A 27,696-nucleotide genomic window follows, 5' to 3' on the forward strand; every position below is an offset into this window, starting at 1 on the left:
TGTTGTGGTAGCTGGAGTTGTAGTGGTTGTTGGGGTTGGGGTAGTGGTAGTTGGAGTAGTGGTCATTGGAGTTGTTGTAGTGGTAGTTGGGGTTATGGTAGTGGTTGTTGGAGTTGTTGTTGTGGTAGTTGGAGTTGTTGTAGTGGAAGTTGGAGTAGATGTTGTGGTAGCTGGAGTTGTGGTAGTTGGAGTATTGGGAGTTGTTGTAGTGGAAGTTGGAGTAGTTGTTGTGGTCATTGGAGTTGTTGTAGTGGTAGTAGGGGTTGTGGTAATTGAAGTAGTTGTTGTGGTAGTTGGAGTTGTTATCGTGGTCATTGGAGTAGTTGTTGTGGTAGCTGGAGTTGTGGTAGTGGTAGTTGGGGTTGTGGTAGAAGTAGTTGGAGTAGTTGTTGTGGTCGTTGGAGTTGTGGTAGCTGGAGTTGTTTTAGTGGAAGTTGGAGTAGTTGTTGTGGTAGCTGGAGTTGTAGTAGTGGTGGTTGGGGTTGTGGTAGTGGTAGTTGAACTAGTTGTTGTGGACATTGGAGTTGTTGTAGTGGTAGTAGGGGTTGTGGTAATTGAAGTAGTTGTTGTGGTAGTTGGAGTTGTTATCGTGGTCATTGGAGTAGTTGTTGTGGTAGCTGGAGTTGTGGTAGTGGTAGTTGGGGTTGTGGTAGAAGTAGTTGGAGTAGTTGTTGTGGTAGTTGGAGTAGTTGTTGTGGTCGTTGGAGTTGTGGTAGCTGGAGTTGTTTTAGTGGAAGTTGGAGTAGTTGTTGTGGTAGCTGGAGTTGTAGTAGTGGTGGTTGGGGTTGTGGTAGTGGTAGTTGAACTAGTTGTTGTGGACATTGGAGTTGTTGTAGTGGTAGTTGGGGTTGTGGTAGTGGTAGTTGGAGTTGTTGTTGTTGTTGGGGTTGGGGTAGTGGTAGTTGGAGTTGTTGTAGTGGAAGTTGGAGTAGATGTTGTGGTAGCTGGAGTTGTTGTAGTGGTTGTTGGGGTTTTGGTAGTGGTAGTTGGAGTAGTTGTTGTGGTCATTGGAGTTGTTGTAGTGGTAGTTGGGGTTGTGGTAGTGGAAGTTGGAGTAGATGTTGTGGTAGCTGGAGTTGTAGTGGTCATTGGAGTTGTTGTGGTAGTAGTTGGGGTTGTGGTAGTGGTAGTTGGAGTAGTTGTTGTGGTAGTTGGAGTTGTTGTAGTGGAAGTTGGAGTAGATGTTGTGGTCATTGGAGTTGTTGCAGTGGTAGTTGGGGTTGTGGTAGTGGTAGTTGGAGTAGTTGTTGTGGTAGTTGGAGTTGTTGTAGTGGAAGTTGGAGTAGATGTTGTGGTAGCTTGAGTTGTTGTAGTGGTTGTTGGAGTAGTTGTTGTGGTAGTTGGAGTAGTTGTGGTAGTTGGAGGTGTGGTAGTTGGAGTAGTCGTGGTCATTGGAGTAGTTGTTGTGGTAGCTGGAGTTGTGGTAGTGGTAGTTGGAGTAGTTGTTGTGGTAGTTGGAGTAGTTGTGGTAGTTGGAGGTGTGGTAGTTGGAGTAGTCGTGGTCATTGGAGTAGTTGTTGTGGTAGCTGGAGTTGTGGTAGTGGTAGTTGGGGTTGTGGTAGAGGTAGTTGGAGTAGTTGTTGTGGTAGCTGGAGTTGTAGTAGTGGTAGTTGGGGTTGTGGTAGAAGTAGTTGGAGTAGTTGTTGTGGTCGTTGGAGTTGTTGTAGTGGTAGTTGGGGTTGTGGTAGTGGTAGTTGGAGTTGTTGTTGTGGTAGTTGGAGTTGTAGTGGTTGTTGGGGTTGGGGTAGTGGTAGTTGGAGTAGTGGTCATTGGAGTTGTTGTAGTGGTAGTTGGGGTTGTGGTAGTGGTAGTTGGAGTTGTTGTAGTGGAAGTTGGAGTAGATGTTGTGGTAGCTGGAGTTGTGGTAGTTGGAGTATTGGGAGTTGTTGTAGTGGAAGTTGGAGTAGTTGTTGTGGTCATTGGAGTTGTTGTAGTGGTAGTAGGGGTTGTGGTAATTGAAGTAGTTGTTGTGGTAGTTGGAGTTGTTATCGTGGTCATTGGAGTAGTTGTTGTGGTAGCTGGAGTTGTGGTAGTGGTAGTTGGGGTTGTGGTAGAAGTAGTTGGAGTAGTTGTTGTGGTAGTTGGAGTAGTTGTTGTGGTCGTTGGAGTTGTGGTAGCTGGAGTTGTTTTAGTGGAAGTTGGAGTAGTTGTTGTGGTAGCTGGAGTTGTAGTAGTGGTGGTTGGGGTTGTGGTAGTGGTAGTTGAACTAGTTGTTGTGGACATTGGAGTTGTTGTAGTGGTAGTAGGGGTTGTGGTAATTGAAGTAGTTGTTGTGGTAGTTGGAGTTGTTATCGTGGTCATTGGAGTAGTTGTTGTGGTAGCTGGAGTTGTGGTAGTGGTAGTTGGGGTTGTGGTAGAAGTAGTTGGAGTAGTTGTTGTGGTAGTTGGAGTAGTTGTTGTGGTCGTTGGAGTTGTGGTAGCTGGAGTTGTTTTAGTGGAAGTTGGAGTAGTTGTTGTGGTAGCTGGAGTTGTAGTAGTGGTGGTTGGGGTTGTGGTAGTGGTAGTTGAACTAGTTGTTGTGGACATTGGAGTTGTTGTAGTGGTAGTTGGGGTTGTGGTAGTGGTAGTTGGAGTTGTTGTTGTTGTTGGGGTTGGGGTAGTGGTAGTTGGAGTTGTTGTAGTGGAAGTTGGAGTAGATGTTGTGGTAGCTGGAGTTGTTGTAGTGGTTGTTGGGGTTTTGGTAGTGGTAGTTGGAGTAGTTGTTGTGGTCATTGGAGTTGTTGTAGTGGTAGTTGGGGTTGTGGTAGTGGAAGTTGGAGTAGATGTTGTGGTAGCTGGAGTTGTAGTGGTCATTGGAGTTGTTGTAGTAGTAGTTGGGGTTGTGGTAGTGGTAGTTGGAGTAGTTGTTGTGGTAGTTGGAGTTGTTGTAGTGGAAGTTGGAGTAGATGTTGTGGTCATTGGAGTTGTTGCAGTGGTAGTTGGGGTTGTGGTAGTGGTAGTTGGAGTAGTTGTTGTGGTAGTTGGAGTTGTTGTAGTGGAAGTTGGAGTAGATGTTGTGGTAGCTTGAGTTGTTGTAGTGGTTGTTGGAGTAGTTGTTGTGGTAGTTGGAGTAGTTGTGGTAGTTGGAGGTGTGGTAGTTGGAGTAGTCGTGGTCATTGGAGTAGTTGTTGTGGTAGCTGGAGTTGTGGTAGTGGTAGTTGGAGTAGTTGTTGTGGTAGTTGGAGTAGTTGTGGTAGTTGGAGGTGTGGTAGTTGGAGTAGTCGTGGTCATTGGAGTAGTTGTTGTGGTAGCTGGAGTTGTGGTAGTGGTAGTTGGGGTTGTGGTAGAGGTAGTTGGAGTAGTTGTTGTGGTAGCTGGAGTTGTAGTAGTGGTAGTTGGGGTTGTGGTAGAAGTAGTTGGAGTAGTTGTTGTGGTCGTTGGAGTTGTTGTAGTGGTAGTTGGGGTTGTGGTAGTGGTAGTTGGAGTTGTTGTTGTGGTAGTTGGAGTTGTTGTAGTGGAAGTTGGAGTAGATGTTGTGGTAGCTGGAGTTGTGGTAGTTGGACTAGTTGGAGTTTTTGTAATGGAAGTTGGAGTAGTTGTTGTGGTCATTGGAGTTGTTGTAGTGGTAGTTGGAGTTGTTGTAGTGGAAGTTGGAGTAGATGTTGTGGTAGCTGGAGTTTTAGTGGTTGTTGGGGTTGGGGTAGTGGTAGTTGGAGTAGTGGTCATTGGAGTTGTTGTAGTGGTAGTTGGGGTTGTGGTAGTGGTAGTTGGAGTTGATGTAGTGGAAGTTGGAGTAGATGTTGTGGTAGCTGGAGTTGTAGTGGTTGTTGGGGTTGGGGTAGTGGTAGTTGGAGTAGTGGTCATTGGAGTTGTTGTAGTGGTAGTAGGGGTTGTGGTAATTGAAGTAGTTGTTGTGGTAGCTGGAGTTGTTGTAGTGGAAGTTGGAGTAGTTGTTGTGGTAGCTGGAGTTGTAGTAGTGGTGGTTGGGGTTGTGGTAGTGGTAGTTGAACTAGTTGTTGTGGACATTGGAGTTGTTGTAGTGGTAGTTGGGGTTGTGGTGGTGGTAGTTGGAGTTGTTGTTGGTGGGGTTGGGGTAGTGGTAGTTGGAGTAGTTGGAGTTGTTGTAGTGGAAGTTGGAGCAGATGTTGTGGTAGCTGGAGTTGTTGTAGTGGTTGTTGGGGTTTTGGTAGTGGTAGTTGGAGTAGTTGTTGTGGTCATTGGAGTTGTTGTAGTGGTAGTTGGGGTTGTGGTAGTGGTAGTTGGAGTAGTTGCTGTGGTTGTTGGGGTTGTGGTAGTGGTAGTTGGAGTTGATGTAGTGGAAGTTGGAGTAGATGTTGTGGTAGCTGGAGTTGTAGTGGTTGTTGGGGTTGGGGTAGTGGTAGTTGGAGTAGTGGTCATTGGAGTTGTTGTAGTGGTAGTTGGGGTTGTGGTAGTGGTAGTTGGAGTTGTTGTTGTGGTAGTTGGAGTTGTTGTAGTGGAAGTTGGAGTAGATGTTGTGGTAGCTGGAGTTGTGGTAGTTGGAGTATTGGGAGTTGTTGTAGTGGAAGTTGGAGTAGTTGTTGTGGTCATTGGAGTTGTTGTAGTGGTAGTAGGGGTTGTGGTAATTGAAGTAGTTGTTGTGGTAGTTGGAGTTGTTATCGTGGTCATTGGAGTAGTTGTTGTGGTAGCTGGAGTTGTGGTAGTGGTAGTTGGGGTTGTGGTAGAAGTAGTTGGAGTAGTTGTTGTGGTAGTTGGAGTAGTTGTTGTGGTTGTTGGAGTTGTTGTAGTGGAAGTTGGAGTAGATGTTGTGGTAGCTGGAGTTGTGGTAGTTGGAGTATTGGGAGTTGTTGTAGTGGAAGTTGGAGTAGATGTTGTGGTCATTGGAGTTGTTGTAGTGGTAGTAGGGGTTGTGGTAATTGAAGTAGTTGTTGTGGTAGCTGGAGTTGTTGTAGTGGAAGTTGGAGTAGTTGTTGTGGTAGCTGGAGTTGTAGTAGTGGTGGTTGGGGTTGTGGTAGTGGTAGTTGAACTAGTTGTTGTGGACATTGGAGTTGTTGTAGTGGTAGTTGGGGTTGTGGTAGTGGTAGTTGGAGTTGTTGTTGTTGGGGTTGGGGTAGTGGTAGTTGGAGTAGTTGGAGTTGTTGTAGTGGAAGTTGGAGTAGATGTTGTGGTAGCTGGAGTTGTTGTAGTGGTTGTTGGGGTTTTGGTAGTGGTAGTTGGAGTAGTTGTTGTGGTCATTGGAGTTGTTGTAGTGGTAGTTGGGGTTGTGGTAGTGGTAGTTGGAGTAGTTGCTGTGGTAGTTGGGGTTGTGGTAGTGGTAGTTGGAGTTGTTGTTGTGGTAGTTGGAGTTGTTGTAGTGGAAGTTGGAGTAGATGTTGGGGTAGCTGGAGATGTAGTGGTCATTGGAGTTGTTGTAGTGGTAGTTGGGGTTGTGGTAGTGGTAGTTGGAGTAGTTGTTGTGGTAGTTGGAGTTGTTGTAGTGGAAGTTGGAGTAGATGTTGTGGTCATTGGAGTTGTTGCAGTGGTAGTTGGGGTTGTGGTAGTTGGAGTAGTTGTTGTGGTAGTTGGAGTTGTTGTAGTGGAAGTTGGAGTAGATGTTGTGGTAGGTTGAGTTGTTGTAGTGGTAGTTGGGGTTGTGGTAGTGGTAGTTGGAGTAGTTGCTGTGGTCATTGGAGTTGTTGTAGTGGTAGTTGGGGTTGTGGTAGTTGGAGTTGTTGTAGTGGAAGTTTGAGTAGATGTTGTGGTAGCTGGAGTTTTAGTTGTTGTTGGGGTTGTGGTTGTGGTAGTTGGAGTATTGGTCATTGGAGTTGTTGTAGTGGTAATTGCAGTTGTGGTAGTGGTAGTTGGAGTAGTTGTTGTGGTAGTTGGAGTAGTTGTTGTGGTCGTTGGAGTTGTGGTAGCTGGAGTTGTTGTAGTTGTTGTGGTAAATGGAGTTGTAGTAGTGGTAGTTGTGGTTGTGGTAGAAGTAGTCGGAGTAGTTGTTGTGGTCGTTGGAGTTGTTGTAGTGGTAGTTGGGGTTGTGGTAGTGGTAGTTGGAGTTGTTGTTGTGGTAGTTGGAGTTGTGGTAGTTGGACTAGTTGGAGTTGTTGTAGTGGAAGTTGGAGTAGATGTTGTGGTAGCTGGAGTTGTAGTGGTCATTGGAGTTGTTGTAGTGGTAGTTGGAGTTGTTGTAGTGGAAGTTGGAGTAGATGTTGTGGTCATTGGAGTTGTTGCAGTGGTAGTTGGGGTTGTGGTGGTTGGAGTAGTTGTTGTGGTAGTTGGAGTTGTTGTAGTGGAAGTTGGAGTAGATGTTGTGGTAGCTTGAGTTGTTGGGGTTGTGGTAGTGGTAGTTGGAGTAGTTGCTGTGGTCATTGGAGTTGTTGTAGTGGTAGTTGGGGTTGTGGTAGTTGGAGTTGTTGTAGTGGAAGTTGGAGTAGATGTTGTGGTAGCTGGACTAGTTGGAGTTGTTGTAATGGAAGTTGGAGTAGTTGTTGTGGTCATTGGAGTTGTTGTTGTGGTCGTTGGAGTTGTGGTAGCTGGAGTTGTGGTAGTTGGAGTAGTCGTGGTCATTGGAGTAGTTGTTGTGGTAGCTGGAGTTGTGGTAGTGGTAGTTGGGGTTGTGGTAGAGGTAGTTGGAGTAGTTGTTGTGGTAGTTGGAGTAGTTGTTGTGGTCATTGGAGTTGTTGTAGTGGTAATTGCAGTTGTGGTAGTGGTAGTTGGAGTAGTTGTTGTGGTAGTTGGAGTAGTTGTGGTAGTTGGAGTAGTTGTGGTAGTTGGAGGTGTGGTAGTTGGAGTAGTCGTGGTCATTGGAGTAGTTGTTGTGGTAGCTGGAGTTGTGGTAGTGGTAGTTGGGGTTGTGGTAGAGGTAGTTGGAGTAGTTGTTGTGGTAGTTGGAGTAGTTGTTGTGGTCGTTGGAGTTGTGGTAGCTGGAGTTGTTGTAGTGGAAGTTGGAGTAGTTGTTGTGGTAGCTGGAGTTGTAGTAGTGGTAGTTGGGGTTGTGGTAGAAGTAGTCGGAGTAGTTGTTGTGGTTGTTGGAGTTGTTGTAGTTGTAGTTGGGGTTGTGGTAGTGGTAGTTGGAGTTGTTGTTGTTGTAGTTGGAGTTGTTGTAGTGGAAGTTGGAGTAGATGTTGTGGTAGCTGGACTAGTTGGAGTTGTTGTAATGGAAGTTTGAGTAGTTGTTGTGGTCATTGGAGTTGTTGTAGTGGTAGTTGGGGTTGTGGTAGTTGGAGTTGTTGTAGTGGAAGTTGGAGTAGATGTTGTGGTAGCTGGAGTTTTAGTGGTTGTTGGGGTTGTGGTATAGGTACTTGGAGTAGTGGTCATTGGAGTTTTTGTAGTGGTAGTTGGGGTTGTGGTAGTGGTAGTTGGAGTTGTTGTTGTGGTAGTTGGAGTTGTTGTAGTGGAAGTTGGAGTAGATGTTGTGGTACCTGGAGTTGTGGTAGTTGGACTAGTTGGAGTTGTTGTAGTGGAAGTTGGAGTAGTTGTTGTGGTCATTGGAGTTGTTGTTGTAGTGGTTGTTGGGGCTGTGGTAGTGGTAGTTGGAGTAGTTGTTGTGGTTATTGGAGTTGTTGTAGTGGTAGTTGAAGTAGTTGTTGTGGTAGTTGGAGTTGTTGTGGTAGTTGGAGTTGTTGTAGTGGTAGTTGGGGTTGTGGTAGAAGTAGTAGGAGTAGTTGTGGTCGTTGGAATTGTTGTAGTGGTTGTTGGGGTTGTGGTAGTGGTAGTTGGAGTAGTTGTTGTGGTCATTGGAGTTGTTGTAGTGGAAGTTGGAGTAGATGTTGTGGTAGCTGGAGTTGTTGTAGTGGTTGTTGGGGTTGTGGTAGTAGTAGTTGAAGTAGTTGTGGTCGTTGGAGTTGTTGTAGTGGTAGTTGGGGTTGTGGTAGAAGTAGTAGGAGTAGTTGTGGTCTTTGGAGTTGTTGTAGTGGTAGTTGGGGTTGTGGTAGAAGTAGTTGTTGTGGTCGTTGGAGTTGTTGTAGTGGTAGTTGGTGTTGTGGTAGAAGTAGTAGGAGTAGTTGTGGTCGTTGGAGTTGTAGTGGTTGTTGGGGTTGTGGTAGTGGTAGTTGGAGTAGTTGTTGTGGTCATGTGAGTTGTTTTAGTGGTAGTTGGGGTTGTGGTAGAAGTAGTAGGAGTAGTTGTGGTCGTTGGAATTGTTGTAGTGGTTGTTGGGGTTGTGGTAATGGTAGTTGGAGTAGTTGTTGTGGTCATTGGAGTTGTTGTATTGGAAGTTGGAGTAGATGTTGTGGTAGCTGGAGTTGTTGTAGTGGTTGTTGGGGTTGTGGTAGTAGTAGTTGGAGTAGTTGTGGTCGTTGGAGTTGTTGTAGTGGTAGTTGGGGTTGTGGTAGAAGTAGTAGGAGTAGTTGTGGTCTTTGGAGTTGTTGTAGTGGTAGTTGGGGTTGTGGTAGAAGTAGTTGTTGTGGTCGTTGGAGTTGTTGTAGTGGTAGTTGGGGTTGTGGTAGAAGTAGTAGGAGTAGTTGTGGTCGTTGGAGTTGTTGTAGTGGTTGTTGGGGTTGTGGTAGTGGTAGTTGGAGTAGTTGTTGTGGTCATTGGAGTTGTTTTAGTGGTAGTTGGGGTTGTGGTAGTGGTAGTTGGAGTTGTTGTTGTGGTAGTTGGAGTTGTTGTTGTGGTAGTTGGAGTTGTTGTAGTGGAAGTTGGAGTAGATGTTGTGGTAGCTGGAGTTGTAGTGGTTGTTGGGGTTGTGGTAGTAGTAGTTGGAGTAGTTGTGGTCTTTGGAGTTGTTGTAGTGGTAGTTGGGGTTGTGGTAGAAGTAGTAGGAGTAGTTGTGGTCTTTGGAGTTGTTGTAGTGGTAGTTGGGGTAGTGGTAGTTGGAGTTGTTGTGGAAGTTGGAGTAGATGTTGTGGTAGCTGGAGTTGTTGTAGTGGTTGTTGGGGTTGTGGTAGTAGTAGTTTTAGTAGTCGTGGTCGTTGGAGTTGTTGTAGTGGTAGTTGGGGTTGTGGTAGAAGTAGTAGGAGTAGTTGTGGTCTTTGGAGTTGTTGTAGTGGTAGTTGGGGTTGTGGTAGAAGTAGTTGTTGTGGTCGTTGGAGTTGTTTTAGTGGTAGTTGGGGTTGTGGTCGTGGTAGTTGGAGTGGTTGTTGTGGTATTTGGAGTTGTTGTAGTGGAAGTTGGAGTAGATGTTGTGGTAGCTGGAGTTGTTGTAGTGGTTGTTGGGATTGTTGTAGTGGTAGTTGGAGTACTTGTGGTCGTTGGAGTTGTTGTAGTGGTAGTTGGAGTAGTTATTGTGGTTGGGGTTGTGGTAGTGGTAGTTAGAATAGGTGTTGTGGTAGTTGGGGTTGTGGTAGCTGGAGTTGTGGTAGTGGTAGTTGGGGTTGTGGTAGTGGTAGTTGGAGTTGTTGTTGTGGTAGTTGGAGTTGTTGTAGTGGAAGTTGGAGTAGATGTTGTGGTAGCTGGAGTTGTTGGTGTGGTAGTCGGAGTTGTGGTAGTGGTAGTTGGAGTGGTTGTTGTGATAGTTGGAGTTGTTGTTGTGGTAGTTGGGGTTGTGGTAGTGGTAGTTGGAGGAGTTGGAGTAGTTGTTGTGGTAGTCGGAGTTGTGCTAGTGGTAGTTGGAGTGGTTGTTGTGATAGTTGGAGTTGTTGTGGTAGTGGTAGTTGGGGTTGTGGTAGTGGGGATTGTGGTTGTGATCATTGGAGCTGTGGCCATCTTAGTTGGATTACTTGTTTTTGTAATTTGAGTTGGGGTTGTGGTAGTTGGAGTAGTTCTTGTAGTTGGAGTAGTTCTTGTAGTCGTGGTAGTTTCTATTGTGGTGCTTGGAGTTGTGGTCATGGTAGTTGGAGTTGTTGTTTTAGATTGAGTAGTTGTTTTGGTAGTGGTAGTTGGGGTTGTGGTAGTGGGGATTGTGGTTGTGATCATTGGAGCTGTGGCCATCTTAGTTGGATTACTTGTTTTTGTAATTTGAGTTGGGGTTGTGGTAGTTGGAGTAGTTCTTGTAGTTGGAGTAGTTTTTGTAGTCGTGGTAGTTTCTATTGTGGTGCTTGGAGTTGTGGTCATGGTAGTTGGAGTTGTTGTTTTAGATTGAATAGTTGTTGTGCTAGTTGGAGTTTTGGTCGTGGTAGTTGCGATTGCGGTTGTTGGAGTTGTTGTGGTAGTTGGAGTAGTTGATGTGGTAGTTTGAGTTCTGGTCATTGGAGTTGGTGTTGTGGTACTTGGAATAGTTATGGTAGTAGTTGTAGTTGGGGTTGTGGTAGTTTGAGTTGTGGTTGTCATAGTTGCGATTGTGGTCATTGGAGTTGTGGTCGTGGTAGGTGGAGTAGTTGTGGTAGTAGGGGATGTGGTAGTTTGAGTTTTGGTTGTGGTATTTGCGATTGTTGTCGTTGGAGTTGTGGTACTTGGAGTCGTTGAACTTGGAGTGGTTGATGTGGTTGTTGGAGTTGTATTTGTGGTCATCAGAGTAGTTGTTGTACTCGTCGGCATAGTTGCTGTGGTTGTTGGAGTTGGAGTTGTGGTAGTTGGAAAAGTTGTTGGAGTGGTTGTAGTAGTTGGAGTTGCTGTTGTAGTACTTGGAGTTGTGGTCGTAGTAGTTGGGGTCTTTGGAAAAGTTGTAGTGGTAGTTGGGGTTATGGTCGTTGAAGTACTGGAAGTTGAAGAACCTAAAAAAACATTGGGGTAATTGATAATCACATCATACATTTTTATTTCTCAACGTCAGTACTTAGACTTTTAATCAGAAACAATATTAGTTAGAGAAAAATAAAGTCAATGAAAGCTGATACAATTCGTAAATTAAAAATAAAAAAAATCACTACCTCACTACACACAGTTTTTAAAATGTCTTACTTTGAACCAGTAGATAATTCAGGTGGCTGATGAAGGGACTTTTGCTCTGGTTACAGAACTTTCCACTGAAGTCATCCAGATCCAATGACCAAACAAAGGCTCCTCCAAATTGGTTTGCTTTTAAGTAACTGACCTGAGAGGATGAAGAGGAAAATACTTCTGCATGTTAACAAAACACAGAATACGTCTCAACAGAGTCACGAGTCGCTTGCATTGTTATAACTTAATTTAACAGATGGTTACCTTTGTACTAATGCTGCGTGTGTCATCAAATCCAACCCACTGGTTTTCTGTGATGGCATATGGAACTTTCTGATCAGCAATCCGTTGGACTGTAGCCCCTTCAGTATAAAGGCAAGTCTGAAAAGAAGCATCACATTTCACATATAGATGCAAAGAATTAGAGTTCAGACCTGTATTGAGCGTTCAGACCAAAGATGACGCGAAATTGAACCTCCCGTTATTGGCCTGTGCTCTAATCTTGGTTCACAGTAAAGTGCAACCCATAGCTGGAATTAAATGAGTTGAATATTTCCAGAACTTCGTTCTTTGGGTTTTTACAGTAACGGGTTTTATCCAACGTTACGTGTCCACACACAGTGAAAATTGGTTTGTCCTTAATTTTCTGATTCTTGGTTCATCACAAGGATTATTTGAAACACTTTCAACTTGTGTAGCTGTAACCCCACTGTATGAAAAGGCTGGTTCATGCTTGGTCTGATCCCACATTGTACAATAAACACTAATAATATAAATTACTTTCATTCACAGCTCATAGTAATATAATAATACCTCATAATAGGCCCAGAATCCTTCTTCACTAGTGTAGCAGCCTTCTTCACCAGTGCCGCTGACTGGAGCTCCAACATCACTGGATGCAGAGGAGAGGGAAAAAGCTCGCCCATATGCAGCTAGTCCCAAATTTAGCAATTGTGCAGGTGCTCCTTTGTCCAGCCAGTACTTCATGGCAGAGTCCTAAAGTATGTGTGTGTGTGGGGGGGACAACAAATATGAGAGTGCATCTTTTCATAGATTGGGGATCAGACAATCTATGTATGAATCATGGTATTTACAGTATTATAGTAGATTTTGTCTCCAGTATCGTGGGATCCCCCGAATAAGGGACTATGATGTCCTGTGAAATTTTCCCAGGGGCCGTGAAAGTCATACGTCAGCACATTGAGGAAGTCCAGGTCCCTGTTAGAATGCAGAGGAAGTCATGTTGACCAAAGTGCTTTGAGATGTGATCATGGGTGTAAGATAAATATTTATGAAATAAAAGATTTGTTTACTTGGTAATGTTTTTGACTTCATAACTGGCATCAATAACCTCTCTCTCAGCAGAGACACTTGCTGTGAGGATCAATCGGTCACGGTTGTGTTTCTTCCCTTCAGTCTCAAAGGCAGCATTGAGCTCCTACTCAACAACAACAAAAAAACATAGTTCAGTCAAGTCTAACATCCTATAAAAACAGATCCTATGGCATATTTCTTTGAGCTCCAGAGGAAAGGGTCTGACCTTGCATAGCAGTGTAAATTTCCGCTTGTTGTCTGGGTCACCTCCTGCTCCCACAGGGTACATCCAGTCCAGGTTTAACCCATCAAACTGAAATATTCTCAGTAGTGCGACAGCAGACTGGATGAATGTTGTTCTCTTTTGTGTGGTTGACACCATCGTAGTGAATCTAAAAATATTCAACACAGGGCTCTTAATATCCACTTAATTGTAATTTTGAGTTATTAACATCTTTAGTGGGCTACTATAAAATAATACAAAACCAGAACACACAAGTGACAATCATATAAAAATATAAAAGCTTATTAAATGATCACAACAAAACACATGAATGGACATAGCATTACAAATATCAACATACTTTAGTGCTGCTTACACTTGTTTCTGGAAAATTCTTGTGTGTATGTTTGTACGTATGTATCTCTTGAAGTATATCTTACTTTTCTTTGTTAAAGGTTGGGCCACCAACAGCCAACAGGGTTTTTAGTGAAGGATTTCTGCGGGAGCATAATATTTTAGTAATTACTGAAGAAAAAAAAAAGTTGAACATGATTCAAAAAATTGGCGCATACTAAAGTTCTAACCTGTTTTTAAGCCCATTAAACAACTGATAGCGGAATATGTCTGCTCTTCTAGTCGGTACCAGTTCATTGAAATCATTGATGTCAGAGAAGGCGTAGATCAGATGGGTACATTTGTTCGGATCGATATCCTCAATCGTGAACTTCCCGGCGTCTGCTCTATCTTCGGCCAAGCTGTTAAAGTAACACACCAGCCTTTCGGAAGAGCCTGAGACATGGATAAAGAAAAGTTTGAATTAGAATGAATTGGTTTTCAAAGACAGCAGTTTTATCAAACCGTCATCAATTGTTGACTTAGGAACCTTATTTATACGCTGGAGGAACTGTTATGATTAATAAGTGCCACTTACCCAAGCTGGCGATGACCAGGCAGAGACCTTCAAAGATAAAGAGTCAATTATTACGAGGTTAATTTTCAAAGTTAACTGGTCAGTTCATCCAAATCCACATGTTATTTGGACATTGTGAGCACATTAAAAAAAAAGAATCCTCAAATAATCTGGTTATTCCAAAGCTTTCACCTTCTCTTTTTGTCACTTGAAGTATAAAAATGTGTTTTTAAGATCTGGTGGAGTGGAATATTAAAGAGAGTGTTTTACTTGGTTAGTGAGCCTTACCTGCTGTCAGAACTATGTTGAACATGCTGTCACTCTATGGAAATAAAAGAAAGACAGAATTAACATTTTATAAACATTATTCATACAAATCTTCACTCTGAGCACTCAACATTCATTGCATTTCATTTCAGCATTTTCCCTTCATTCTAGTTCCATATTAATTACATGGCCCTATTGAAATTGAAAGGATTGTTGTTAGGGCCCGAGCACCTCTGGTGAGAGGCCCTATTGAAATTGAAAGGATTATTCTGAGAATTTTTAAACATGCTCAAAAAGTTGTAAAAGTTTGCAGTAAATTAGAATGTGGTTTAAATTTACGTATTCTGGAGTATTTGGAAATGGGCGTGGCAAAATGGCTCAACAGCGCCAGCTACAAAAAAGCCCCTCATTTAGCATTCATCGATCCTCCAGAAAATCTAGACAGTTGTGTATCATGACCAGATGCACAAAAAAGCCTCAAGGACCATAATGAAAAAATTTACAGGAAGCCCGCCATTTTGGATTAAGTGGCCATTTTGGTCATATTCCATATTTTTACTTTGATGTACTTCTCGTAGAGTTTTCACCATACCAACTTAAAATTTCGACCAGTGTCATCACAACAAACTGGAGATCAAAAGTTATTGAAAGATCGACTTTTCGTCATACCGTCTGACCGTGGGGTAGCGTCAAAGTTAGATGAAACGCCATCAAAACACGAGCTTCTCTATCTCAGACATATTTGGTCCAATCAACTCCAAACTATACATGTAAGACAAGGGTTGCGACCTGAAGACATCTACACAGAAATCGTAACTTAAAATGACAGCGCCTCCTGGTGGCAGCAGGAAATGTCTTGTTTTTGGTACATTTTACACTTGGATGTATTTCTCCTCATCCACTTTGTGAAACCATGTCAAACTGTGTCAAATGGGTCTCAAGACATTGATAATGTAGGCTTACGATTACTGTGACTTTTCATCATGTGGATTATTAATGGCGTGTCATCAAATTTCAACTCGCCATGACACACGGAATTGCTGTAACTTACGTGTTCATGGGTCCAGCTCCCTCAAACTACATGTGTGTATCAACAGCCCACCCCTGAAGATATACAGATAGTTTTAAGGAATGGGCGTGTCAAAATAACTGACTAGCGCCCCCTAAAGGGCAGCCCCGGCACTACGATTGGTCTACATCTACAAAAATCGATAGGGACAAGTGTCTTTTCAGGACAAAGAAATAAGTCTCTTGGACAGATATGCTAAACCACACAGGAAGCCCGCCATTTTGGATTTGGTAGCCATTTTGGCCATATACTACACTTTTACTTTGATGTACTTGTTCTAGAGCTTTCATCAGATCAACGTGAAATTTAGTTGAGTGTCATCACAACAAGATGGTGATGAAAAGTTATTAAAAGATATATTTCTTGTCTCACGGTGTGACCTTGGCGTGACGTCAAAGTTTGATTACACGCCATTAAAACATGAGCTTCTGTATCTTGGACATATTTGGTCAAATCCAGTCCAAACCAGACATGTAAGACAAGAGTCGCGAACTGATGACATCTACAAAGACACAATGATTTAAAACGATAGCACCACCTGCTGGCTACAGAAAGTGAGGCGTTTATCTTATCCTGGCTGCAGTGGCAAAACGCTTGTAACACAGAGGGGAGCGCTTGGTCATCGAACGTTCTCTCTTCCCCGACCGCAACAGACTTGAAATCGCCTGTGCTCGGGCCCGTTAGTGCTACAGCATAGCCCTAGTTATTATTATTTCTTCCGATAGTGAATTGGCTTTTTGAGGGCTTTATCATTCTCAAAAAGTTGTAAAAGTTTGCAGTTGGTTAGAAAGTCGTGAAAATTTACGTATTCTAGGGTATTTGGAAATGGGCATGGCAAAACGGCTCAACAGCGCCACCAACGGAGCTTCCCCTCATTTAGGGAGAAGCACCAAATTTAACATTCACTGATCCTCACGAAATTGAACACGGTTGTGTATCATCACCAGATGCACAAAAAACGCGCTCGGAGCTATATGAAAAACGTAACAGGAAGCCCGCCATTTTGGATTTAGTGCTTATTTTAGTCATATTCCATAATTTTTTCTTTGATGTACTTCTCGTACAGCTTTCATCAGATCAACTTAAAATGTAGATGAGTGTCATAACAATATGGAGATTGACAGTTATCAAAAAAATCTACTTTTCGTCATACCGTGTGCCTGTGGCGTGGCGGCAAAGTGTGATGAAAACGCCATCAAAACCAGGCTTCTGTATCTCAGACATATTTTGTCCAATCGAGTCCAAACTAGACACATACGCTCGGGCCCGTTAGTGCTACAACGTAGCCCTAGTTTTGAACTGTTTTAGCTATTCAGTCTAATACTGCTGTTCATGCTGATTTGCTTAGTATTGTGTATTTTTTTTTGATAAACACACATGTAGCCCAGGCTTAATAAGCTGTGAAAAAGTTAAAAGAAGAAAGAGTAAAAGTCCGCTATTACTTTGTATGAATGTGTGAGAGAGCGATAGCTGGCATTTATGGGGTTAACTGCGTCGGACAGAGCAGAGAGACGTGCGTCATGACGTCACGGTGCAGCGGCGTTGCAGGTACGCAAAACTCTGTGTGATAGTTAGTGGGAGAGGAGAGAACGCACCGTTCGGTTGCACGAGGAACGCTCTGATTGGAAAAATATCTAGAAGTAGTTAAAAAACACCGCGAGCTGACTCAACAGTCCACGGTTGATGTTGCCCGCTCGGCGGTGAGTTTAATGTGTCTTTTGAATGTGGGGAGCGTCGAGTAGAGGTGTGTGTGCGTCAGTGCTAACTTGTCGCTAATTGCTAAATTGATCCCTTGTGCGTTAGCCGCTAGTGTAGCGACCAAGGCGAATGAGCATTGAACTTGAGCTAACGCACGAGTTAACTGCTAACAACGTGGGGTAATTCTAAATGTTAAGCTATTGTGTGCATTGTATGGAAGGAGAGAAAAAGGGGGATAACACCTTGTTTCATTATTTAATTCGGACAATTGATGCTAAAAGGCTATTTTGAGTTATTTGAGTTTTTTATTTCATTCACTGGTAAAGTGAGACCTATGTGAATAATATATTTTTGTTAATTGATTTAAATTAATATATAGGTCATATTTATGTTATTATTTATTTTAACTGAGAAACAATGGCCTGTTGTAATTTACTGAGATGCATGAATGTGGCCTGTTCTACAGGTCAGGTTTTTGTGAAGGATTTGAATTGGTGACGCACGATGTCGAGGGGACATCAGCGACACCGGTAGTCGACGATAGATAGGAGACCAGCACTGGATAGCCACCAGGCGGCTTCCAGACATCCGCTGGAGATAACCAGATGGCGAGCCGGAACTAAGGAACAGAGTCAACTGAACTACCTCCCAAACCTGCGGTGTGGTAGGAAACACAAAGATCAAAGGGCCCCAACGATATAAACTGAGCTCATATCAAGGAAGAGAAGACCATAAAGACATTTCTTTATATTTCTATTTTATTTTGCGCGCATTTTATTATTTTCCATGTTGAAAATTGTTGTTAACAATACAGTTTTGAAACTATATTTTGTGTGAGTGTGGTCAATGTTGATGTTCCATCCTGGGCTCCATGAGCGTTAACCTAGAATCCTGGTAACTGGTCCAACTGCGAATTGAAACCGAAACCCAAATATACCTGTAACCTCATAAGGCAAAGAGGGGTTACACACAGGATGAGTTCAGCTGTGAGGGTGGGCCTCCGAAAAAGCAGAAATAGTTAACGCTTCTTGAAGGTTATGAGTTCAGTATCCACTGCCATTAAGTGTCACTCTTCCACCCGAATCTCAGACCAAATGCTCCATAGGCCACAACTCCCCCCATCTTCAAGAGCTCAACAAGATGTTGCCAGTAGTCTTAGACTTTATGCACGGGTGCTGGCTATATGGTCTATGAGTGTTCCATAGCCCAGTGGAAGTGGCGCATTGAGAACCAACTGGTGCATTGTAATATAGCATCTCCCTTGATGGCAGCTCTGCTTGGTGAGGAAAGCTCTTACCTAAATATCAGATATTTTTCCTTTTATTTCATGTTTAATCCCAAAGAATCGTATCGTAGACAACGAGGGTTGGAACTGGCTTAACAGAATGAAAATCAATCAAAAATATCAATATAATATAATAAAGCTCATAACAATCATTATGATCATAATCACACAATCTCAGCATGTGAGTTGGATACAGAGCCGGTATAGTACAACACTGGTTAAATCAGATGTAATGTGGTACAATGAAATCAAAGCAGAAGGGATACTTACGAGGGTGATGGTGAAAGAATCATCTACTGTCTCCACCGTGACTGATGAGAACTGATGAGTTTCTGTCTGTTAGATTGGATATAGCTCCTAGGGTGTGGTTTATTACATCGGGTGTGGACAGTGCATTGATGCCTTGTGCAATAATTATACCCTGATGGAGATGTGGACAAAAGAAAAAAATTCCTCAGCAGGTTGATCAACAAAGAAACAAAAAAGTATCATCACACAAGGAATGTCCAGAAACAATTATATGAACAAACATTCACAACTGGTTTAGACACACCTACAAGCAAGTTTATTGATATAGGAAATTCCCACACTGTAGAAGTGCTTTGCATACGACAACACGCTGTAGTAGAAAGGTGCCATTTTTTAGAAAGACCAGAGGTGAAGTGTGTTGTTTGAGACACAAGTTATATCACAACGATCTATGGATACAGATTATCTTGTCATGGTGTTGTGGCCTCCTGGCACCAACCTGTCTCTGAAATACTATGTATCTGGCCATGTTCAATTCAGTTCAATTCAAAATTTTTGTACCCGAAGGGCAATTCTAAGACAAATGGAGCATGTCAAGATGAATAAAAACGAGAAGTAAGAGTAGTGAATATGACTGAAAGGACGGACTAAAGGATAAATTCTGACTGATTAAAGTAATCGTAGTGGATTGAGGTATTTTGTTCAGCTAAGGTGAATGATGAATATATGTACAGGACCAGGTAGCAGCACATGAATCATTCTGATCAGGGACATAAAATATATATATATACATTTATATATTTACAGATGAAGAGAGAAAAATAAAATAAAAGAATAATAGTTAAAAAAATTAAAAATAAATAATAATAATAATCCTTACAATTTCAATAGGGCCTCCCATCGTCGGTGCTCGGGCGCTAATTACACAAATAAGCAATGACTCATACTGGAAGATATTTAATTATACAGCGTCACAAGTTAATGGAAAAAACAAAAAAACAAAACAGATGCGTCAAAAAGACTTCGCTCCCTGCGTCAGAGCTCCTCCCTCTTCCTCCTGCTTCAGAGCACAGTCACACACATGCCCAGTGAAAAGAAAGATAAATCAACTTTGGTCTTTGCACTTTCAGGTTAAAAAATCTTCCAATATGTTTCTTCAGGAGAAGTTAGTGGACTCACTTGAATTAGTTTGAGGTGCTCTTTGGATGGGTCGCGTGAAAAAGAAATCCAAGGCACTATATTTTTTCCAATTCCATTGTTTCTATGATATTAAATAACCTTAAATAATAACTTTTTAAATAATACATTTTTTCATATTGTTTATACTGTCTCTATCTCAATTTCTTGTATATATATATATATTCATTTTACATTTGTCATTAAATCAAAAAAGTGAGCCGGGACGTCAGAGTGAGAGCATTAGTGATTAGGATGACTAAGTTAATGATAGAGTCTACTCTCATATTTCAAGCTACCGGCAGCACCTGTTGAACAGTATCGTATATTTTGGGCAGCCGAGAGGTTGATGATGGTGAAGTCGATGCTGAAGGAAGAATTCTCCGCAGACCCAGAACTTGCTTGTATAGTTAAAGTTTATTACACAGAAGTCTTTACAGGTCAGGACGGACTCTAGAAATCCGGAGACATTCACACGCCAATAGTGAAGCCCGATTTGCAGGCGTCAAACATACAATATAAATAGGGGTTGCCTACGCCCATGGCAACATCCCACATCCCATGGTTGAGAGGTGCATGACTACATGTGTTTGAACGCATAACATGTAAATGTAAGGACATACCTCGTGCTTAATAGAAGAAAACCCATTTTCTACACTCATCCATTAAGGGGTCAGAGATCATACCCTAGGGGAGAGAACTAACAAGAAATGCATAGAAGAGTTACTGAGAATCTAAAGATGGGGGCCGCATGCTTAAACCTGTGATTCTGGTTCATACTAGAGCTGTGAAAAATAACGCGTTAACGCGTTATGATTAAATTACAGGATTAATTCGTTTTGTTTTTTTTAACGCATTTAACGCATGCGCAGAAGGACCTTCCAATTCCGCCGCCTCTGCACTAGTTGCCGCTCTAATGCAGTCAGACGGCGGCAGCTGCCATTCAAACAAACAAACAACATGGATAATTCCAGAGCTGCCAACTCTCACGCTTCCGCCGTGTGACACACGCTTTTGCATGTTTTCACACGCACTCACGCCACACATCCAATTTCTCACGCCAAAAAAAACCTGGATCTTTTAAGTGAAGCGCATGACTAAATCTATTTTAACTTGTTGACGAGACGAGACGAAAATGTTGGTGGTTGACTAAGTCACGATCATTTTTTAAAACATCATCGTATCAGGCCGTCATGAAGTACCAGGAGCGGGCGAGTGTGTGTGTGTGTGTGTGTGTGTGTGCCCCAGATAGCGCACCGGTCCCGAGGCTCCGCCCCCCGCCCCGCGCACTCGCTCAGAGACACATGACCAGAGCTCCTTCACGTGAAGGAGCTGGTCACTGACTCACCGGCTGCTCAGTGGAAACAGTGAAAACACAGAGTTTCTCTGGTCTCAGCTGATCAGAGCTCAGCGTCTTGATCAGAGCAGAAGCTGCAGTTGGTTTCTACCGAGCTGCAGTTTCTGTGTCCGCCTCCAGCCTGACCTGCTCTCACTTTTCGTTTAAATATTTCGCCAACTAAAATATATATTTTTAAGCTATTAGGCTGCAGCTATATGTTTTTATTTATTTAAAAATAGGCTTCTTATTTCATACATTTTCCACAAATACGGGGAGGACTCAAATAACCCTACAAAGGTCTGTGTTTAATTTATTTCAAAGTAGGCCGACACTTGCCTGTGTATTTTCTTCTCTTCATAAGCGTTTGGTTTTTCCTTTGTTGTAACAGGTAAAAATATCAATCAAATGTCAACAGTTTTCTTTATTGTTGTTCGATAATTTCATAAATGCAACAAACCATAGTTTAGTATAGTATAACTTTATATAAAACTTTATTAGCTTTGTTATCAAATATGTTTTGCGGCTCCAGACAAATTTTATTTTGGGGAAGAGGGTCCATTGTGTTGCTTAAAAAGGCTACTGTTTAAGCACTTTATTTGTTGCACTTTTTTGTCTGATGGAAAGTGTGGTGGGAGGCGAACATAAATCATTAACTGCTCTTAAGAATACAATTATTTAAAATATAGGTTAGGTTTCAGTTCAGAATTAGTTGAAAACCATTGTAATCAAAATGTCAATCAACCTACCTTGGTCAAATCTTAAACAAAGGTCTATTAATTAGGCTATATTGTGGTCATTGAGGCACAACAATAGTTTTCTGGTTGAATGTTCAGCTCAAGGCTAGAAGGCCCTACAAGTCATGATCAGAGGAACATGAATCAGAAGAAGTTCAGGTATTGCACATCTTTAGCATACCACCCAAAAATCCACTAGAATGCAGGAAACAACATCTACTTAAACCAACATTTCCTGGGGGTGGACCTTCAGCTATGTCTTTGCGTCACAAAAAGTAACCAATGTTGTCCATCTCCAGTCGGCCGCTCCTATCAACGACTTCGGGCCCCAAAGGCCACCAGAATGCAGCGAACAACATGGATACAACGCCAAATTCCAACAATTCCCTGATATTTGAGCCACCAACGTGTGTGGCTGTGTGCGCGGCAAAATGTTGGTCACCCCCGACAAAATCTCACTCCAAGGTTTTTTGAAAAGTTGGCAGCTCTGATAATTCTGATGAACCTGAGGACCTTCTGGACGGGAAGATCGTGTTCCAAAAAAACAAAGATCGAACATTCAGTAAAACCAAGGTGATATGCACACTCTGCGAGAAGACGTTATCGTTTCACCGTAGCAATACCCGCCTAACCACCGCAACGCGAAGCATGTGTTGGTCGGCGAGGGGCGTTCAAGTGGAATGCGACAAACCAGACTCACTCGCAGGACACATTGTGCAAAAGAAGCGGTCAGCTTTACTGTCAGAGAATTTGAACAAGTTAGTTTGCCTCACCAACTGGCTAAAGACCGAGTAGCTAAGAGGGCCTTTAGAGGCATTAGATTGTATCATGGTGTGGTTAATGGTTGTGTGACAAAAAATATAAAAAATGTCAACCATCCTATGGCTAAGAAGCTCAAATAATTTCTGTTTGATTTAAAAAAAAAAAAGTTTTATTCAACCACACAATGGCTAAGGAGCCCGAATATTGTTTAGGATGAAGATTATATTAATGTTCCATATGGAAAAGCAATGATAACTGCTGAAGAACTGCTGAGTTGCAGCACAAAAGAAAAGTTAAATGTCATAAATCTTTCACAAAAATATTCAGAGAAAATCGGTAATGTGATTAATCATGATTAATCCATAGAAACCTGTGATTAATTTGATTAAAAATTGTAATCATTTCACAGCCCTAGTTCATACTAAGGTTAAAGGTAGCAGAATATACTACAACAGCTACTAAAGTTAAGTAACATATTTTCTTTACTTACCAGCATCAGACCTGGTAATAAGGCCATGGCACGGCCATCAGCTAAAGGGCCACCAGGTGAAGGGGCATCTAGAGCAGGTAGGAATATTCACCTCTACTGAGTAAGTTATGTTTCCTTCTGTGTTTATTCGTCTGTTAATTATTAGGATTACACAAAAACTCCTGAATGGACGACCATGAAACTTGGGGGAACAATTAACTCAGAACATGTTGCTGCAGCTGTCCTCCATCCAGGAGGTCGACAGCTCGTATCACAGCTCAAGCCGAAGTGTCCCTGGGCAAGATGCTAAACCCAAGAAAAGGCCTCTCATCGATGTTGAATGCACTAATTAATTGTAAGTCGCTTTGGAGAAAAGCATCAGCTAAATGACATGCAATCTAGTAACTGTTTGTTCAGCGCTTATTATTTGTTTGTTCAGAGATTATTTTATTATTAATACGAAATCAATTATTGTAATAATCATAATATAATAAGAATAAGCGTACATATCCTATTACTGTCATCCCACTGTATGCTGTTTCAACACTCACCTGTGAGCAAACGCCCGAGACTGAGCTGCACAATGAACTCGAGCAGCACTCAGGGAAGAGCAAACGACAATCACTTTATGGAACCAAATAAAAATCCTCTACATCTGCATCAGATTGCTCAACTCAACCGTCCCCTTAACATGCTGGATTTTTTCCATCAAGATCTATGGATAAAATCCTGGATTCAAATGTACATCGAAATCTAATCAGTTCTTCCTTGGGTCACGCCCCCGCCCCTCCACGTAATTAGAGGCCGGATCTTAATAAATAAATGTGTTGAAATCTATCGTATATTTTGGGCAGCCGAGAGGTTGATGATGGTGAAGTTGATGCTGAAGGAAGAATTCTCCGCAGACCCAGAACTTGCTTGTATAGTTAAAGTTTATTACACAGAAGTCTTCACAGGTCAGGACGGACTCTAGAAATCAGGAGACATTCACACGCCAATAGTGAAGCCTGCGTTGAAGGAGTCAAGCCCACATTATATAGAGGTTGTCTATGCCCGTGACAACGTCCCACATCCCATGGTTGAGAGGTGCATGACTGCATGTATCTGAGCGCATAACATGTAAATGTAAGGATGAATTCATAAGGACATGCCTCGTGCTTAATAGACAAAAAACCCAAGTTACTATACTTATCCATTAACAGGTCAGAGATCATTCCCTAGGGGAGAGAACTAACAAGAAATGCATAGAAGAGTTACTGAGAATCTAAAGATGGGGGCCGCATGCTTAAACATGTGATTCTGGTTCATACTAAGGTTAAAGGTAGCAGAATATACTACAATAACCCAAAAGAGACAAGGAGAGTATCAGAAAGTATCAAAGAGTATCTCCATGCTGAACAGTGAACATTTATGTCGACAGAAACTACAAACACCAGAAGTGAATTCAGGTAATGGACACACACATGAATTGTAGATATAGTTTTCAACATTGTGTTGTAACTGTGTTCAGTACAGATCCCAGTGCTCTAACTGCTGACTGAGCTAAAACATTACAACCTCTTTAGATGTCATCTGCTCGTCCGGCCTCGTGCCAAAATCTGTCTTTTTATCAGTAAATCAAATCAAGTTTATCTGTAAAGCTCATTTGAAAAACAACCAGAGTGGAGCAAAGCGCTGCACAATAGAAACAAAATAAAAAAGAGAAGATAATTAAACAATCAAGAATTATAAATTCTTATTATAATATAATTATTGCTATTGACTGACATAAAAATCTTTCACATTTCGTAATGCAGTCCGAATGTTAGTGACATTCCTGTGCCCTATATAGTGCACCGATTGTTTACTGACTATACTGTAAATTGCTGTATACTTAGTGGAATTCTACACCACTCTAAACATGAAATTGTAGGGTAATGATTTTTTTTAAACCTCACTATTATAACCACAGCAAGTGAAATGACTAAGAAGTTGAAGCTTTTAGGGCCAATCACAACATTTGCAGCTCTGGCGGAAGACCAAAGCAGGGGGGCAGTTTAGGATCCAAGTGATGCCGTTGGCACAATTGTAAAAAGAACCTGGGGCATCAGGTTTGGCATAAATCTCACTGGGCTTTGTAGCACAGAAGTTGTCTGGAGTACTGGGTGATGTGGGGATTGTGGGGATTGTGGGTCTGGGATCAGGGGTAACGTATGGAGGGTCTTTGGTTGGTGTCACTTGAGTCTGAGGCGTTTCTGTGGCGGAAGATGTCCAGATATGAACAATATGTCATTCGTCATCAGCTGGTCTCAGAATTCATTGTTGATGCATATGAAAGGAAACATTATAGCGTGTCATTTTATGTTTACCTGAGGCCAAAATAGAACGAAGATAATTGATGAGGGTGTAGTTTCCTTGTCGACAGAACTGTCCATGGAAGTCGTCCAGATCCAGAGCCCAGACAAAGGCTCCTCCAAACCTGTTTTCTTTTAGGTAGCGAACCTAGATGAGTAACAACGGAAACATTCAAGAAAAACAAATCTATTGAAACATTGTCTGTCTGTAACGTGACCTCGAAGAAGAAAAACTACCTTCGTCTCAAAACTTTCTTTGTTGTCATATCCGACCCACTCATTGTTTTTAATGGCATAGGGAACTTTCTGGTCCTCGATCAACTGGACACTCGCCCCTTGAAGAAAAGGGCAAATCTGAGAAGAGAGTTAAATTCTAAATTCCTACTCTCTGATAGTTAAGTTCAACAACCAAAAAAGCGACCAGTTGCACCTCATAATAGGACCAGAAGCCAGCCTCCCCCGTGAAAGCACCAGCAGATGTGGGACCACTGGTCGGTGCTCCGACCGCACTGGACTGAGACGACAGGCGAAAGGTTCGCCCATATGTGGCAAATCCCATATTGAGCTTTTCCACAGGTGTTCCCTTGTCCCGCCAGTACTTCATAGCAAAGTCCTGAAATGTAAATGAAAACAGACGGGCAGAAATCAGGTTTTCATCATTTTTTTTTGCAAATTTTAACAATATTTCCGGAGAATCTGCAAGTGTTTCCTGTTATGTGAATTTAAAGAGCTTGGCTTATTGAGAGAGACCAATGCTAAGGGGACGGTTCTATTGGCCCCTATATTCACTCTCAGAATATCGGCTGTTGCCCCCAGAGGCTAATGTGTTGACACACGTTATCCAGTGGGTTTTGAGATCTGATGTTATGGCTAGTCTTCATCTCTCCAAGTGAGCAGAAACCTTAAATCACATGCTTCATGCACATCTGGATTATTTTTGCTAAAACTGTTTCCAATCTGAGTTAATCATGCACCAACCCTTCCACCAGACAACCTTTTTTTGTTGTTGCAATATTTAAAATTTTTGAGTTTTTTTTTAAATACACAAATTGGCTATACACATAAAAACAGGCAGATGTAAAAACCAACTCAGATTATAATAATAATGATAATAATAATAAATACATGTTTGCGTCCATGATGCAGCTGAAGATGAATCTGTGTACTCACAGTATTTAGGTAAACATTGTCCCCAGTGTCCTGGGACCCTTTGAACAACGGGCTGTTATGTCCCGTCACCGTCTCCCAGGTGCCGTGAAAATCGTAGGTCATCACATTGATAAAATCCAGGTACCTGATGAAATGCAAGTAAGATTCACTCAAACATGATGGCGGCTGATCATAATGTGCAGAGGAACATTTTGGCGTACTTTGCCAACTCTGCAATTTCGTAGCCTTTATCGATGGTTCCTTTCCCAGCAGGCACAGCAGCAGTGATAAGTAATCTGGGTTTGCCGGCCGCTGTCCTCTCAGCCTCGTAGGCCTCCAGGAGTTCCTGAAAGCAAGTCACCAGTTGTCATAGTCACGTCATGCTTCATGTGAAACATCAGCTGAACATTTGCACAGTAATTCTGGACCTGACCTTGCATAACAAAGTGAATCTCTACCGGTCCTCGGGAGGACTTTCTCTCGAAGCAGGGTATACCCAGTCCAAGTCCAATCCATCAAAACCATACTTTCTCAGTAGTTTGATGGAGGACTGGATGAATGTGTTTCTGTTTGCTTGAGTTGACACCATGGTTGTGAATCTGGGCAGCATTTTGGAGACAGAAAGGTGAAGAAGACATAATACAACATATATTGACCTGTTTTATGCAAATCATCTCACTTTTGCGTTCCAAATTTCCAGCCGCCAACTGCCAACAGTGTTTTAAGAGAGTCCTGTGTGAAAGTTAAAATTTAGTTGGAACATCGGACTGACCTCTGTTTGAGTCCATTAAAGGATTTATAGAGTTGCTCATCATTCCATTCTATGGTGACTAACTCATTTGACCCATTAATACCACCAAAGGAATAGATCAGGTGGGTGCACAGGTTTGGGTCTACATCGGACGGCATAAACTTCCCATTGCCGTTTCTGTACTGGGACCAGTTCGTGAAATAACACACCAGTCTGGCAGATGACACTTAACATATGAAAAAGGAATTAATTCTTTATTATTTCTGTCCGAAAATGTCATAATTAAAAATGAGTGCTGGCATTTACCACTGATTAATTCATGAACTCACCCACACTGCCAAGGGAAAGACAGAGACCTTTTAAAGAGAGATAGTTAGTCCATTAACATTGCGTAAATAAAAGACAAGAAAACAATTCAAGAAAACAATCATGTAGGTTTTTATCGCAACTTACCTGCAAGTAGAATCAGCTTGTTCATGGTGAACGTCCCTCGACCGAGCTTTTGCAGTCGAAAGAGAACACTGACTTTATTTGTATTGCTGGTGGAATCTACACCCACATAAAGGCCAGAAGTGCCTGAAGTGGCCCACGTCTGTTTGCTATCTGCGAAGGGAGACAATCAGCTTAAAAATAAAAGTTACACAAATCTCATTATTACTAATTATTTGAATAAGTAGCAGACTCAGCAGGAAAGCTGCGGTAACAGTAGTTAAGTGGGTCCTTGCAACGGCTTTTATCAACATGATAAACTGATCCACTTCTGTCTCTTCTGATGTGCAGCCAGTGTCGCTCCATAATTCATTGTAGGCGTCGGTCTGTGCATAAACAGGAGATTTTTTATTTACAAAAGAAAAGACCGAGCTTCCTTTTCACCAGATGATTAAGCATCTCTCTAGAATCATTGTCTCAACTTTCCACTGTTTTCTTCTTCTGATACATGAGGGTGTAACTACGGTGGCCCTGAAAGCTCAACGAACGGCAACTTAAGAAAACACATGCAAGTTGACAAAACACCAGCAAAGTAAAAAAACATCTTCATCAATTTCACAACACAACACAACACATTACAGCAACGCGCTGCAAATAGAGAAACGCGCAGCAAATACCGGAACGCGTTGCAAATACCGGAACGTGCTGCAAAAAGCCAAACGCGCAGCAAGAAGAGGCCACAACACAACGGGAGTGTTTCCAGGGGACAGCAAAAAGTGATGGACACTGCTGCCACAAAAACGTCCAATACACCATAGAAATTCGGTTCCACACAGGGTTCGGCCACCCGCGGCTCTGGAGCCGAACGCGGCTCTTCGGCCCCTCTGCAGTGACTGTACAGTAC

At 42.3% G+C, this 27,696-nt stretch overlaps 2 protein-coding genes, 1 long non-coding RNA gene and 1 pseudogene across 3 annotated transcripts; 1 reads left to right on the forward strand and 3 right to left on the reverse strand.

Moving 5' to 3' along the window:
- Positions 1-1,125: 1,125 nt before the first annotated feature.
- Positions 1,126-8,907, reverse strand: LOC128441901 (mucin-2-like; the record flags this gene model as incomplete). Its single annotated transcript, XM_053424021.1, has 4 exons — positions 1,126-1,753; positions 2,888-3,402; positions 3,883-3,928; positions 8,414-8,907. Coding segments are annotated over 4 exons (1,683 nt in total), but the record flags the coding sequence as incomplete, so codon positions are not given.
- A 318-nt stretch (positions 8,908-9,225) lies between these two features.
- LOC128441902 (oviduct-specific glycoprotein) lies at positions 9,226-13,395 on the reverse strand (the record flags this gene model as incomplete). Its single annotated transcript, XM_053424022.1, has 10 exons — positions 13,371-13,395; positions 13,104-13,130; positions 12,757-12,961; positions 12,176-12,341; positions 11,949-12,073; positions 11,730-11,853; positions 11,449-11,631; positions 10,900-11,016; positions 10,657-10,789; positions 9,226-10,469 (listed from the first exon to the last, which is right to left on the reverse strand). Coding segments are annotated over exons 1-10 (2,349 nt in total), but the record flags the coding sequence as incomplete, so codon positions are not given.
- A 2,593-nt stretch (positions 13,396-15,988) lies between these two features.
- LOC128442872 (uncharacterized) lies at positions 15,989-16,941 on the forward strand. Its single transcript, XR_008338904.1, has 2 exons — positions 15,989-16,118; positions 16,583-16,941. It is a non-coding gene; the product is annotated as an uncharacterized LOC128442872 (long non-coding RNA).
- A 7,169-nt stretch (positions 16,942-24,110) lies between these two features.
- LOC128442618 (acidic mammalian chitinase-like) lies at positions 24,111-26,923 on the reverse strand (annotated as a pseudogene).
- Between the last annotated feature and the right edge of the window lie 773 nt (positions 26,924-27,696).

Source organism: Pleuronectes platessa, chromosome 6, assembly GCF_947347685.1.
Source record: "Pleuronectes platessa chromosome 6, fPlePla1.1, whole genome shotgun sequence".
In the NCBI taxonomy this organism is placed as follows: domain Eukaryota; kingdom Metazoa; phylum Chordata; class Actinopteri; order Pleuronectiformes; family Pleuronectidae; genus Pleuronectes; species Pleuronectes platessa.